This window comes from Macaca nemestrina, chromosome 13, assembly GCF_043159975.1.
Source record: "Macaca nemestrina isolate mMacNem1 chromosome 13, mMacNem.hap1, whole genome shotgun sequence".
In the NCBI taxonomy this organism is placed as follows: domain Eukaryota; kingdom Metazoa; phylum Chordata; class Mammalia; order Primates; family Cercopithecidae; genus Macaca; species Macaca nemestrina.
The window spans coordinates 10,818,418-10,833,177 of record NC_092137.1 but is presented as its reverse complement, the minus strand read 5'-3'; the positions used below and the strand labels follow the sequence as shown (position 1 = coordinate 10,833,177).

Sequence of the window (14,760 nt, the reverse complement as noted above, 5' to 3'; positions counted from 1 at the left end):
ACAGTAAATAGCATGAACATCAGCATATTTGTGCCAGTTCCCCTCTTGAGTCTCCTGGAGACACTTAGCACAGTCCAGATGGATGCCTGGCACACAGTGGAGTGGATTTGTGTTGTGGCTGAGCAACACAGCTTGGGAAATCCACTGCTTTTCTAGCAAGCAGTAAGCAAAGCTGTGCTTTGTCTAGAAGGGACGTGTCTGTCAAGGTTCTCAGCAGCGTAAACAACCCTGAGAAATGGCTCAGGTTAGAGTGACTGGGGCCTTGCAATCTCGCCATACCCAGTAAGCATGCAGGTCCAAGGGGGACTGCCTCTCCTATTGCTTTGCTCTCTGGTGTATCAAAATCTTATCCTGTGAATTAAATCCATTTATCAGTGTTTGAGATACAGAGACAATGAGCATTTTTTGAAGAAAGGAATTTTACATGTAGGATGTATGAACCTGAACATTAAAAGATGATTGTAGAAGATGATTCTTTTAAATTTACGGCAGCAAGAAATTGTAAGATAAATTCTAACTTAAATAATTTCAGTAAACAAGTTTTCATTATGTTTTCTTCATTATAGCTTGTCACATATGAAAGAAAATTTATTTTCCCATATTTTTGTTTAACTTATTCTTTAAAGACCTAAGATATCAAAGGGATTTCCTCTTGTCTGCAGATAATTGGTGCCAACAGAGGCATAAGTCAGCTTGGTAGTAGTTTCTTATATAAACTTAAGAGTTTGGGCCAGGCATGGTGGCTTACGCCTCTGATCCCAGCACCTTAGGAGGCCCAGGTGGGCAGATCACGAGGTCAGGAGTTCAAGACCAGCCTGGCCAACATAGTGAAACCCCATCTCTACTAGAAATACAAAAATTAGCCAGGCATGGTGGCACGTGCTTGTAGCCCCAGCTACTCAGGAGGCTGAGGCAGGAGAATCGCTTGAACCTGGGAGGTGAATTTTGCAGTGAGCCAAGATTGTGCCACTGCACTCCAACTTGGGCAACAGAGTAAGACTTTGTCTCAAAAAAAAAAAAAAAAAAAAGAGTTTGGAGGCTTAAACCTGTCATTTAGGAGAAAAAAAAAAATTATAAGATTTTTTTCTTTGCCGTAATTGAGTAATAATAGTGGTTTAGGGGCCTGGTGCAGTGGCTCACTCCTGCAGTCCCAGAACTTTGGGAGGCTGAAGTGGGAGGATTGCTTGAGCCTAGAAGTTCGAGACCAGCCTGGGCAATGTGGCAAAACCCCATCTCTACAAAAATACAAAAATACCTGCGTGCAGTGGCATACGCCTATAGTCCTCGCTCTTTGGGGGGCTGAGGTGTGAGGATCGCTTGAGCCCAGGAGGTTGAGGCTGCAGTGAGCCATAATCGTGCCACTGCACTACAGCCTGGGTGACAGAGTGAGACCCTGTCTCAAAAAGTGGTTTAATGTTTATGGTCTTCCTCCTATAACACTGAATGTTTGATACACTGTTGTGGAAATTTTTTTTTTTCAATTAATGGTGATAGTTTTTTTCCTCTTGAAAAGTGAAAATGAAATACTTAGCTTAGAAAAACAATATATGAGCTAAGGAAAAAAACCTTTGCTGTTTAATGGTTGGGCTGGAAGGCCAACCATTTCCCAAGGCTGGGAAGCATTTGGGATGAATATTACCTGTTTATGGTTGTGGTGACTGCTTGGCACACATTTGTCTTATGTTAGAGAATAAGCACATGTTAGCTAAACTAAGTTGTTTTTTTCTCTCCTTTTAGATGTCCGTAGGAGAATTGAACTTATTCAGGATTTTGAAATGCCTACTGTATGTACCACTATTAAGGTGTCAAAAGACGGACAGTACATTTTAGCAACTGGTAAGCATCTTTTTGGTTATGATTTCCATGCGTTTTATACCAGGAAATGCTGTGATGGGAAAGATTTTTGTTGTTGTTGTTGTTTTTAACCATAATATTTTATTATAAAAAACTTAAAACGCACAGAAATATTGAAAAAATTATAAACACCCACTTAACTACTACCTAAATTCCGCAGTAAATAGTTTACTCTGCAGTATTTGATTTATCCCATGCATCTGTCTCTTTGTTCATACATCAGTCCATCTTGTTTCTTTGATGCATATCAGTGTAAGTTGAAGATCCCAGTGTACTTCACCCCAAAACACCTTGGCATGTATATCATTAGCTGGAGTTCAATATTTATCAATATTTACTTATGGCTTTTTTCAAGATAAATTTATATTGGTGAAATGCACAGATCCTAAGTTTACCATTTGATTAGTTTTGACAAACGCACATGCTTGTGTAACTCAAAGCTCTATCAAGATACAGAACGTTTTTTTCCTGCAGAAAATGTCTCCCACTCGCGCAGAGACAACCGTTGCTGATGTTTTCAGTATAGACAAGTTTAGTCTGTTTTAGAACTTAATATAAATGTAGTCATACACTGTACATTCTTTCTCTGTGAGACTTATTTCATGTAGGATTTTGTATTTGAGATTCATACATGTTGTTATATGTGTCAATAGCTTCTTTTTTTTATTACCAAAAAATATTATTAGATGACTAAACCACAGTGTATTTACTCATTCTCCATGTAATGAGCACCTGGGCTATTTTCATCCAGTTTTTTGGCTATTACTAATAAAGCACTCTGAACAATTGCATAGAAGTCTGTTTTGTGGGTATATGCTTTCATGTCTTTGGTAAATACCTAGGAGTGGAATTTTTGGGTCCTGGGTAGGTGTATGTTTAGTAATCTGGGAAACTTCCAAGTCTTTCCCCAAAGTGATCGTATCATTTGTACTCCTACTAACAATGAATGAGAGGTTCAGGAAAGGTCACTTATAACATGGGTTTCTGTATAATGTACTAATTTTTAAAAATATCCCTAAGATTTTACATTAACAGTATTTATCATTATCAAAAAATCATGAAATACAGAGAACTTTCACTGTGTTGGAGTGTTGAACAGTGTCACCCAACCTTTAGTGGTTGTGATTTTGGTGCATTAGTCCTGTATATTGTCCAAACATTTTTTGCTGGTATCAGTATTCCTTTTCCAACCACTTTCTTTTTGGTAACACCTTTTATACCCACACAGGCCAGTCTCTTTTGCTTTGTGTTAATGATTATCTCAGTACTAACTAACACTATTTACATCTCTTAGCCTTCAGTTTTATGTTCAGAAACTGGTAAAAAGAATTGAGGAAATCTAAGATATATGGACACTCTTATTGAAGACTAGAAGAAACTTAAATTTTCTTCATTGTATAGATCCAGAGATATTAAGTGACTTGTCTAAGCTCACAGATCTAGTACTTAAGAAAGCTAGGATACAGATTTGTTAAATGACACTTTCTTTTATGAAATCATCCTCTGTTTCTATGCAAAATTGGTGGCTTTTCTTCTTCTTCTTCTTTTTTTTTTTTTTTTGTTTTAAACAGAGTCTCACTCTGTCACCCATTCTGGAGCACAGTGGCATGGTTTTGGCTGACTGCAGCCACTGCCTCCCGGGTTCAAGTGATTCTCCTGCGTCAGTCTCCTGAATAGCTGGGACTACAGGTGTGCACCACCACACCTAGATAATATTTGTATTTTTTTAGTAGATATAGGGTTTTACCATGTTGGCCAGGCTGGTCTGGAACTCCTTGCCTCAAGTGATCCACCCGACTGGGCCTCCCAAAGTGCTGGGATTATAGGTGTGAGCCACTGGGCCTGGCCTAATGACTATCCTTCTTATTCAGAACTTCTCAGTTTTATTTTATCTTAAAAATATTTCATAAATAATATGTGGGCTGAGCAGGGTGGCTCACGCCTGTAGTCCCAGCACTTTGGGAGGCTGAAGCAGGCAGATCACGTGAGGCCAGGAGTTCGAGACCAGCCTGCCCAACATGGTGAAATCCTGTCTCTGTTAAAAATAAATTAGCTGGGCGTGGTGGCGTGCACCTGTAATCCCAGCTACTTGGAGGCTGAGGCATGAGAATTGCTTGAACCCAGGTGGCAGAGGTGAGCCAGGATCGTGCCATTGCACTCTACCCTGGGCAACAGAGTGAGACTCTGTCTCAAAAAAAAAGAAAAGGAAGAAAATGTGAAACATGGTAGTGAGACTGAGGAACTGAATTTCATTTTTTTTTTAGAGATAGGGTTTCACTCGTAACCTTGAACTTTTGGGCTCAAGCCATCCTCCTTCCTCAGCTTCCTGAGTGGCTAGAACTATAGGTGCTCACCACTATGGCCATTAATTAATTTTTTTTTTTTTTTTTTTTTTTTTTTGAGACGGAGTTTCGCTCTTGTTGCCCAGGTTGGAATGCAATGGCGCGATCTTGGCTCACCGCAACCTCTGCCTCCCTGGTTCAAGCAATTCTCCTGCCTCAGCCTCCCAAGTAGCTGGGATTACAGGCATATGCCACCACGCCTGGCTAAGTTTTATATTTTTAGTAGAGATTCGGTTTCTTCATGTGCGTCAGGCTGGTTTTGAACTCCCGACCTCAGATGATCTGCCCACCTCGGCTTCCCAAAGTGTTGGGATTACAGGTGTGAGCCACCGTGCCAGGCCAAAAAAAAAATTTCTTTTAGTAGAGATGGGGTATTTTGCCCACATTGGTCTCAAACTCCTGGACTCAAGCGGTTGTCCACCTGTCTCTCAAAGTGCTGGGATTATAGGCATGAGCCACAGCACCCAGCTGGAATCTTAAATTTAATTTGATTTTAATTATTTTTAATTTAGATAGCTATGCATTGCTAGTGGCTGCCATATTGGACAGCACAATTGTAAAGTCCAGAGTCCTTCTGGTTTGACTTTCCTCGAGGCCTTTTTCTGGTACTGGTAGGGGAAATGGAGTTGGAGTGTCACTTGCTTCTCCATTTAGTTTGGTAGAGGTTTTTCTTTCAATATCGGTATCTGTCCGTACTTCTTTCTCAGATTCCCTTTGGTGTTCTAGGCCGTGTGGCTAAAAACAAGTTGAATGAGATTGGCCCTGAAGACCCTTCATTCTGGTTGGGGAAATAGATTATCTAAGGGAATGAACCCAGGGGATGTGCTAAGTATTGTTTTGTTATGGAAGTGACCGGCCTCTTAATTCCTTTTGGAAGCATTGGGTTTATGATCATGCCAGATTTAAATCTATTGTTAGTGGTGGTGTTAGTTTTTTCCGTTACGTGGGGATGAAAGATAAAAAATAGAGGGCCTACTTTTATTAATGTTTATATTTTTTACCACTTTTTCCCCCCGATGGCCAAAGTAATACTTGTAAGCCTTTTAAACAACATAGCAATAAAAAACAACAGGGTACAGTAGCTCATGCCTATAATCCCTGCACTTTGGGAGGCTGACGCAGGAGTATTACTTAAGGCCAGGAGTTCAAGACTAGCTTGAGCAACACAGCAAGATTCTGTCCCTTCAATAAAATAAAAAAATTAGTTGAATGTGGTGGTGTGCATCTATAGTGTCAGCTGCTCACGAGGCAGAGGCAGGAGGATTGCCTGAGCCTAGCAGTTTGAGGTGCAACGAGCTATGATTGTACCACTGTGCTCCATCCTGGGCAACAGAGCAAGACCCTGTCTCTGAAAAAAATTAAAGCCCCAAAAACAAACGACAGTGGAATACAGGTCCTGGCTATATTAAAAGTTTTATGTGTGGCCTTTCAAATTTTGTGTGTGTGTGCGCGTGTAAAATTGTGTGTATATATCTGTATGAATGTAGATATATATACACATATACACACATGCATATATATGTGTGTATATATACACATACACACATGCATACAAATCTATTAAAATTATTGCCATACGACAGTGGGCTTATATTTACTGGTTTTAAACTTCTCTTTTTTAAGCTGGGTGTGGTGGTTCATGCCTATAATTCCAGCACTTTTGGGAGGCTGAGGTGGGTGGATCACTTGAGTCCAGGAGTTTGAGGCAAGCCTGGGCAATGCGGTGAAACCCCATCTTTACAAAAAATACAAAAATTAGCCAGTCATAGTGGCAGGCGCCTCTTGGTCCCCGCTACTTTGGAAGCGGAGGTGGAAGGATCACTGGAGCCGAGGGAGGTTGAGGTTGCAGTCAGCCGTGATTGCACCACTGTGCTCCAGCCTGGTTGACAGAGTGAAACCCCATTTCAAAAAAGGAAAAAGAAATTCACCAAAGAAAACCCCACAAAATAACCTTTTTTTTTTTTTTTTAAATGAAATCTTGGGTTTTGATCTATGTCAGTAAACAAAGGACTACCTCATTGTTTTAAGATATCTTTATTGGAAATACATAACATAAAATATGAAAGTCTCCGAAACTGCACTTCACGGAGATAGACTATCATTGTGAAGTTAGTTCCTCCAACTTTTGCCTTACAAAGTGCCAAAGTTAGGCCAGGCACAGTGGTTCATGCCTATAATCCTAACACTTAGGGAGGCTGAGGCAGGCAGATCACCTGAACTCAGGAGTTCGAGACCACACTGGCCAACATGGTGAAACCCTGTCTCTACTAAAAATACAAAAATTAGCCAGATGTGGTGGCAGGCACCTGTAATCCCAGCTACTTGGGAGGCTGAGGCAGGAGAATCACTTGAATCCAAGTGGCAGAGGTAGCAGTGAGCCGAGATTGCTCCTCTGCACTCCAGCCTGGGCAACAGACCAAGACTCCATTTCAAAGAGAAAAAAAAAGGCTGGGCTCGATGGCTCACACCTGCAATCCCAGCACTTTGGGAGGCCAACGCGGGTAGATCACCTGAGGTCAGGAGTTCGAGACCAGCCTGACCAACATGGTAAAACCCCATCTCTACCAAAAATACAAAAATTAGCTGGTCATGGTGGCCTGCATCTGTAATCCCAGCTACTCAGGGGGCTGAGGCAGGAGAATCGCTTAAACCTGGGAGGCTGAGATTACAGTGAGCCGAGATCACGCCATTGCACCCCAGCCTAAACGATAGAATGAGACTGTCTCAAAAAAAAAAAAAAAAGGCAGAGTGCCAAAGTTGCCATTGCATTGTACAAAATTGGGATTGTATTATATGGATCATATTCCAGCACTCGCCTGTGCTCTCTCTGTGTACTTTTACTTTATAGTACGTTTTGGCAGCTTTCCATGTCAGTGGTTACTACAGGTCTGCCTTATCCACTTTATGGGCTATGTAATATTCCCTTGCGTGGATTTATTGTCAGTCATTCAACCATTTTCCTGTCAGTGGACATTTTATTTGCTTTCAGTTGCTGACCATTTATAAATAATGCTGCAGTGAACATTCTTGATATCTTTGGCAGGCTTGTGGATATATTTCCGTGAGTTCAATTTGTGTGAGTTGAAATATAGATTGAAAGTATAGAAACATCATGTATTTTAGGGATTATCCTTCAAAGAAGTTGTATCAATTGTATACTAATCAACAACAGTATATGGGAATATTTTACACTTTCACCAACACAGATATTAACCGTTTTTTAAATCTTTGCCATTCTGGTGGACAAAACTGTTTCATCGTTTTCATGTATTTTGTTAGATTACTTGTAAAGTTTCTTAGTAATTTTGTTTGGTTTTCTATGACTTGCTTGTTTAGCTTTTGCTGTTTTTCCTTGGGGTGTTTGAGAGGAGCTGCTTTTACATTCCTTTCTTTTGATTTGATTACAATTAATCCTGCCTATCTCTGAACAAGAGGTACACTCAATGTATCTGTGGATGTTGACTATGAAAGTATGTCTTTAGGTTTTACATCACATTAATTTTTTGTAGGAACATATAAACCTCGGGTTCGATGTTATGACACCTATCAGTTATCCTTGAAGTTTGAAAGGTGTTTAGATTCAGAAGGTGAGTAAAAAGCTAAATTTGAATTCGTGAAAATGACTTTTTATGTTGTTTGCTTTTCTGGTTTTAAAATGAGAACAGTTTGTAATTTTTTTTTATTGCTATATAACAGATTACTGTACTACAATCCAGATGGCTTAAAACATCCATTTAGTAGCTCACAGTCGTGTGGATCTTAAGTCTGTGCAGCTTCTGTGCTCATAGAGTGTTGACCGGGTGGAGCTCTGACTTGGAGGTGCTGGAAAAGAATATGCTTCCACGTGTTAGTTTGTAGTTCTTTTAGAATTGACTAGCAGCTTTTCTGGTTTTCAGAGAAAGCCCCCCCAAAAAAAATAAAAATAAAAAATCAAAAGGAATTTGCTTCCAAACACACTCAGGTTGTTGTCAGTATTCAGTTTGTTGTGGTTATAGGATTGGGTTCCCATTTCCTTCTGGCTGTCAGCTGGGGGCCACTCTGTGCTTCTAGAGGCTACATGCATTTCTCATCACACGCTCACCTCCACCTTCAAACCAGCAAAAGCTCATCACATCCTCCCTGTTTTTCTTTTCTTTCTTTTATTTATTTATTATTTTTTTAAAGAGATAGGATCTTGTTGCCCAGACTGGAGTACTGTGGTGTGATCATAGTTTACTGTAGCCTTGAACTCCTGGGCTCAAGTGATCCTCCTACCTTAGCCTCCCAAGTAGCTGGAACTACAGATGTGAGCCACCACGCCCCACTAATTTTATAATTTTTTGTAGAGATGGAGTCTAGTCATGTTGCCCAGGCTGGTCTCAAACTTCTGGCCTCAGCCATCCTTTCGCTTTGGTCTCCCAAAGTGCTGGGATTCCAGGCATGAGCCACTGCACCCAGCCCCTTGTGTTTTGGATCTCTCTGACTTTTTATTCTGCTGCCAGCCAGAGAAACTCTGCTTTTATTTTTTATTTATTTATTTTTGAGACAGAATCTTGCTGTGTCACCCAGGCTAGAGTGCAGAGGCACGATCTTGGCTCACTGTAAACTCCACCTCCTAGATTCAAGCGATTCTCCTGCCTCAGCCTCCTGAGTGGCCGGGATTATGGGCGCACTTCACCACGCCCAGCTAATTTTTGTATTTTTAGTAGAGACGGGGTTTCACATTTGGCCAGGCTCGTCTCGAACTCCTGACCTTGTGATCCACCTACCTTGGCCTCCCAAAGTGCTGGGATTATAGGCGTGAGCCCCCGCACCCAGCTGAAACTCTGCTTTTAAAGGGCTCATATGATTATAAATCTCCCCTTTGCCATAAAATGTAGTGTAATCACTAGAGCAATGTCTTATCAATTCACAGTTTCCACCCACACTCTCAAGGGAAGGGGGTTATACAAGAGTAAAGGTCACTGGGGGTCATTCTTAGAATTCTGAATGACACCAAAGTCAAATTAAAATGAGAAAGTTCAAGTACTTTTATCAATTGGCCTAGAATTTGGGATTGAGGGGAAAGGAGTTAATGGGATATGTGGTCTGTGGAATTATATGCATAGTCTCCCAACTTGTTTCACCCTTTGGGTTTTTTGTTTGTTTGTTTGTTTGTTTGTTTTGTTTGTTTTTTTTTTTACTTTTTAGAAACAGGATCTTTTTCTGTCACCCAGGCTGGAGTACAGCGTTGTGGTCACAGCTCACTGCAGCCTCAACTACCCAGGCTCTAGAGATCTGCCTATCTCAGTCTCCCAAATAACTGGGACCACAGGTGTGCACCACCATGCCTGGCTAATTTTTTTTTCTGTTTTTTTTTCCCCCCATAGTGATAGGGTCTTACTTTGTTTATTGAAAACAATAGAAACTCTGTGTGCCACTAATAATGGCTATTTTTCACTCTTTTTGTTTATCAGGTAGACCATGAATGGGTAAAAAAATGACTGTTATCTTTTTTGTTAAGCAACAATTTTTTAAATGTTCTTTAATGTATATTTGAAAGTCTTTTCTTTTTTTTGAGACGGAGTCTCACTGTGTTGCCCAGGCTGGAGTGCAGTGGTGTGATCTTGGCTCACTGCAAGCTCCGCCTCCCGGGTTCACGCTATTCTCCTGCCTCAGCCTCCCGAGTAGCTAGGACTACAGGTACCAGCAACCATGCCCGGCTAATTTTTTGTATTTTTAGTAGAGACTGGGTTTCACCATGTTAGCCAGGATGGTTTCGATCTCCTGACCTCATGATCCGCCCGCCTCGGCCTCCCAAAGTGCTGGGATTACAGGCTTGAGCCACTGCGCCCGGCCTTGAAAGTCTTTAAAATGATTTTGTTTTCAACATCTCAGAAAGAGTGTCAGAATTTAGAAGTCATTGTATTTTGTGAATTTGCTTTCAGTTCTACAAGAAACCTAGTTGATATGTATTGAGAAATTATGAAGCTTTTAAGTTTTTGTTGGTGTTTTGGGACAATATACTATGACAATTTTCTTGTTTCACATAGAGGCAGAAAAAAACTGGTTTGTGCATAATTTCTGTGTTGAATTAGAATCTTTGCATCAAGTTTACATTGTTAAGAATGTTGATTGATAATTGTATTTTTCCTATTTCTTGTTTTTCAGTTGTCACCTTTGAAATTTTGTCTGATGACTACTCAAAGGTATGTTTTATAGCATTGGTTTGTACTGACTAGACCCAAGAAATGAATGAGTGGAATTTATTTTGATGATAAGCAGTTTTATGATATTTTTATTGTTAAACTAAAATGGCTGTGTAGTTCTATTGTTAAACAAAAATGGCTGTGTAGTAAAATGTAACCCATCATTTTTTATTAATAATACAATGATACAGATAGCCTTTGGCCAATCTAATATCAAAGTTAATTTTTCATATCATATATGAAACCTTATTTATATTTTTAAGAATTGGCAGCAGTTATGTTTTATATCATCTTATATTCTAGATTTGTGATTCTGATTTTTACATTTAACCTAGATTTATATACCAGGTTGCTTTCATTTTCTTATTTATATGTGAAAAGTAAACTAGCAGGGTTGTATGTTTAATTTTTTTTTTTTAACTTTGCAAATTGTTGGGGTATATTCTGAAACAGTTCAAAATATAGCTAAGTAGATTTATTTCTTTTTTTGGTGCCATTAGTCCATCTTTCAACTCTTTTTTTGGAGACAGGGCCTCGCTCTGTCACCCGGGCTGGAGGGGCAGTGGCTTAATTTCGGATCACTGCAGCATCAACCTCCTGAGTTCAAATGATTCTCCTGCCTCAGCCTCCTGAGTAGCTGGGACTACAGGTGTGCGCCTCCACACCTGGCTAATTTTTGTATTTTTAGTAGAGATGGAGTTTCACCAGGTTGGCCAGACTGGTCTCAAACTCCTGACCTCAAGTGATCCGCCTGCCTTGGCCTCCCAAAGTGTTGGAATTACAGGCGTGAGACACGGCGCCCAACCTATCTTTCAACTCTTATAGTCACTTTCAACAGTTATAAAATTGTCAGTAAACTCTTGGATTTAAAAGTAAAACATTTTTAGTGATGTCAAATGGCATCTTGAAAGAAAATTGAATTTTCTTAGCTGACATGACTTTGTATTTTCAGTTTTGGAAACTATCTGGTACAGTTTATCCTTTTGTCTATGGTGTCATTTATCATACGTTTTGGAACATGTAATTTTAGAGTGTATTTTCTCTAAATACTGACGAATTTGCCTTTAAATACCATCTGTTGATGTTTGAGATACCCCTTTAGTACATTAAAGTCAAGTTACAAGGAGTATCTTTGACACTAAAGTCAAAGATACAAGGAGTTTATCATACCTTGTGTGATAATGGTGGGATTATTATTATCATTTTTTGTTTTTTATTTTTTGAGACAGAGTTTCACTCTTGTTGCCCTGGCTGGGAGTACAATGGTGCAACCTTGGCTCACCACATCCTCTGCCTCCTGGGTTCAAGTGATTCTCCTGCCTCAGCCTCCCGAATAGCTGGGATTACAGGTGCCCGCCACCATGCCCAACTACTTTTGTATTTTTAGTAGAGACGGGGTTTCTCCATGTTGGTCAGGCTGGTCTCAAACTCCTGACCTCAGGTGATCCACCCGCCTCGTCCTCCCAAAGTGCTGGGATTATAGGCATGAGCCACTGCGCCCCGCCGGGATTATTTAAATGTGTTCCCAAGTGAAAGAGGAAGCTGCTCATTGAGGGTACCATGAGAGTGCTCTGTGTTATGACATGCTCATGCCAGGTCAATGAAGGGCATTTGTTGCAAGTCTTTAATTAGTAGGTAAGGTTTGCAGAAAAGCTATCAGGATGCAGGAGGGCATTAAGGAGCCATTGGGGAGTTTTCATTCTTAATCCCAGTGGAGGGTGTGTGCACAGACGTGTGTTTAGACAGAGAGAGAGAGAGAGAGGTAAGAGTTTTTCTTGGTTTGCCAGTTTTTTAGTGATAATGAAATAAACACCTAACTAGGAACCTAAGCAAATTAATTTTTTTTGTTTTATTTTCAGATTGTCTTCTTACATAATGATAGATACATTGAATTTCATTCACAATCAGGTTTTTACTACAAAACCAGAATACCAAAGTTCGGGAGAGATTTCTCTTACCACTATCCATCTTGTGACTTGTACTTTGTTGGTGCAAGGTATCGGATCTAGTCCCTCTTTCTCCTTTTCACCTCCTAAAACAACCAACTTCTGTTCCTAAATTTCTTGTACAATTTCTGTAGATAGCTTGCTTTAATAAAAAAGTGATATGTGGCTCTTGTAAAAAAAAAAAAAAAAGTACCAAACAAAGGATAGGCAAAAAAAAAAATTATTTTCTACATAATTGATTTCTACATAATCTACATATGGTACTATATAATCTACATATGGTACATAATCTACATATGCTGTTTTAACAACTGTTGTTTTGCTTAATACAATATTTTCTAATGTTAAAAATATCTTTGATAGTTACCTGCCTCATTGGGAAATACTGATGGGAAGTGTGTGAACCTTTTCAGTTTAGCCCAGTTACCACAATTTACGAGACACGGTATTTTAGTTATCTGTTTATCTTCTAGATTTCTGTCTCTAAGATTGTTTCATGTCAGTAATCAGTTTCTATCTGATCACTTTGTGATTAATAGGTCATATGTGGTTATGGATTCTAGTTTAAAAAAATTGGGAGAGGGCTTTATTATTTTTGGTAATTTGATAGTTTGATTTAATTTGATTTGCATGAAATGACAAAAGCATTTCAAGCATCTTTCATTGTGTAGTTGATGTCCTACATTAAACAGTCTACGAAATTCTGAACAAAAGATCATTAGCAAGTTTTCAAAATTTTAAAAAATTAAACAGTTGTTTCAAAACCATTAAGTAGTAAATGTATTTAAGAAATTAATTAGGACAGAAGTCATAACTTTAGAACACCACTATCTACCCATGTTTTTTGTTTTGTTTTTCTGTTTTTTGTTTTTTTTTTTTTTTTTTTTTTTTGAGAGGGATTCTCGCTCTGTCGCTCAGGCTGGAGTGCAGTGGTACGATCTTGGCTCACAGCAACATCCGCCTCCTGGGTTCAAGTGATTCTCCTGCCCCAGCCTCCCGAGTAGCTGAGACTACAGGTACCCACCACCAAGTCCAGCTAATTTTTGTGTTTTTAGTAGAGGCAGGGTTTCACCTTGTTGGCCAGGCTCGTCTCGAACTCCTGACCTCAGGTGATTCACCTGCCTTGGCCTCCCAAAGTGCTAGGATTACAGGCGTGAGCCACAGTGCTGGGCCCGGTTTGTTTTTTTTTTTTTTATTTAACCAAAGCCATTAGTGTATCTATTTGACTGTTAGTATTGGCAATTTATCTACAATATTTAACAGGATAAATTGTAGGCAAAAATTTAGTACAATTTCGATAGAAACACCCCTTTTTTCCCCCTGAAAGTACAGCAGTATTTGAAGGACTAATTTTTTTAAAGAAGAATAAGACATTATCTTTGCTTTTAAGTTGCTTAAAGGGTATAATTCCTACATGTGACCGACTCATTTAGGAGTTGTATCTTTGGCTTCTGTTACTATGGTGCTAAATTTGGAGATATATACATGTATAATGTAGTTGATAAAGTCAGTTTCTTAGCCCTATTGCGCAGTATTTCAAAACTTTTTATTCGAAGTACCTTTTTGGTTTTTAGTTTTTTATAAAGATGGGATCTCATTATGTTTCCCAAGCTGGTCTTGAACTCCTGGGCTCAAATGATCCTCTTGCTTTGGCCTCACAAAATGTTGAGATTATGGGTGTGAGCTACTGTACCTGGCCTGTATTATTATTATTATTATCTTTTGAGATGAAGTCTAGCTCCGTCACCAGGCTGGAGTGCAGTGGTCCAATCTCCGCTCACTGCAACCTCCGCCTCCCAGGTTCAAGCGATTCTCCTGCCTCACCCTCCTGAGTAGCTGGGACTACAGGCACGCCCTGCCACGCCCAGCTAATTTTTGTATTTTTAGTAGAGACAGGGTTTCACCATATTGGCCATGATGGTCTGGATCTCTTGACCTCGTGATCTGCCCACCTCGGCCTCCCAAAGTGTTGGGATTACAGGCATGAGCCACTGCGCCCCACCTATATTATTTTTATAGTCATCAAAAAGGTAGCATTTGACCAGGTATTTGGCTGGTGGCTGTTATGTGTGTGTGTTTATATGTATGTGTGTGTATATATATGTGTGTGTGTGTATATATATAAAATACATGAAAAAATATATACAAATACATACCCATTTTAGAAAACTGGGAAAATACAGAAAAGAAAAAATTCAGGCTGGGCACTGTGGCTCATGCTTGTAATCCAGCACTTTGGGAGGCCAAGGTGGGCAGATCCCCTGAGGTCAGGAGTTCAAGACCAGCCTGGCCAACATGGTGAAACCCTGTGTCTACTAAAAATACAAAAAATTAGCTGAGTGTAGTGATGGGCGCCTGTGAGCTGAGACTGCCCTGTTGCACTTCAACCTGGACAACAAGAGCAAAACTCCACCCAAAAAAAAAGAAAAAATTCAGCCATAATTATACCAC

The 14,760-nt window shown here is 39.8% G+C and overlaps 1 protein-coding gene across 2 annotated transcripts in view; it reads left to right on the top strand.

Moving 5' to 3' along the window:
- Window positions 1-14,760, top strand: part of LOC105486492 (nucleolar protein 10) — a 114,639-nt gene that overhangs the window by 6,473 nt on the left and 93,406 nt on the right. For both annotated transcript variants that reach the window (XM_011749384.3, XM_011749383.3), the window contains exons 3-6: window positions 1,738-1,836; window positions 7,706-7,783; window positions 10,326-10,363; window positions 12,223-12,359. In XM_011749384.3, coding sequence (XP_011747686.1) covers window positions 1,738-1,836; window positions 7,706-7,783; window positions 10,326-10,363; window positions 12,223-12,359 — 352 coding nt within the window. The remainder of the gene's footprint in view (window positions 1-1,737; window positions 1,837-7,705; window positions 7,784-10,325; window positions 10,364-12,222; window positions 12,360-14,760) is intronic.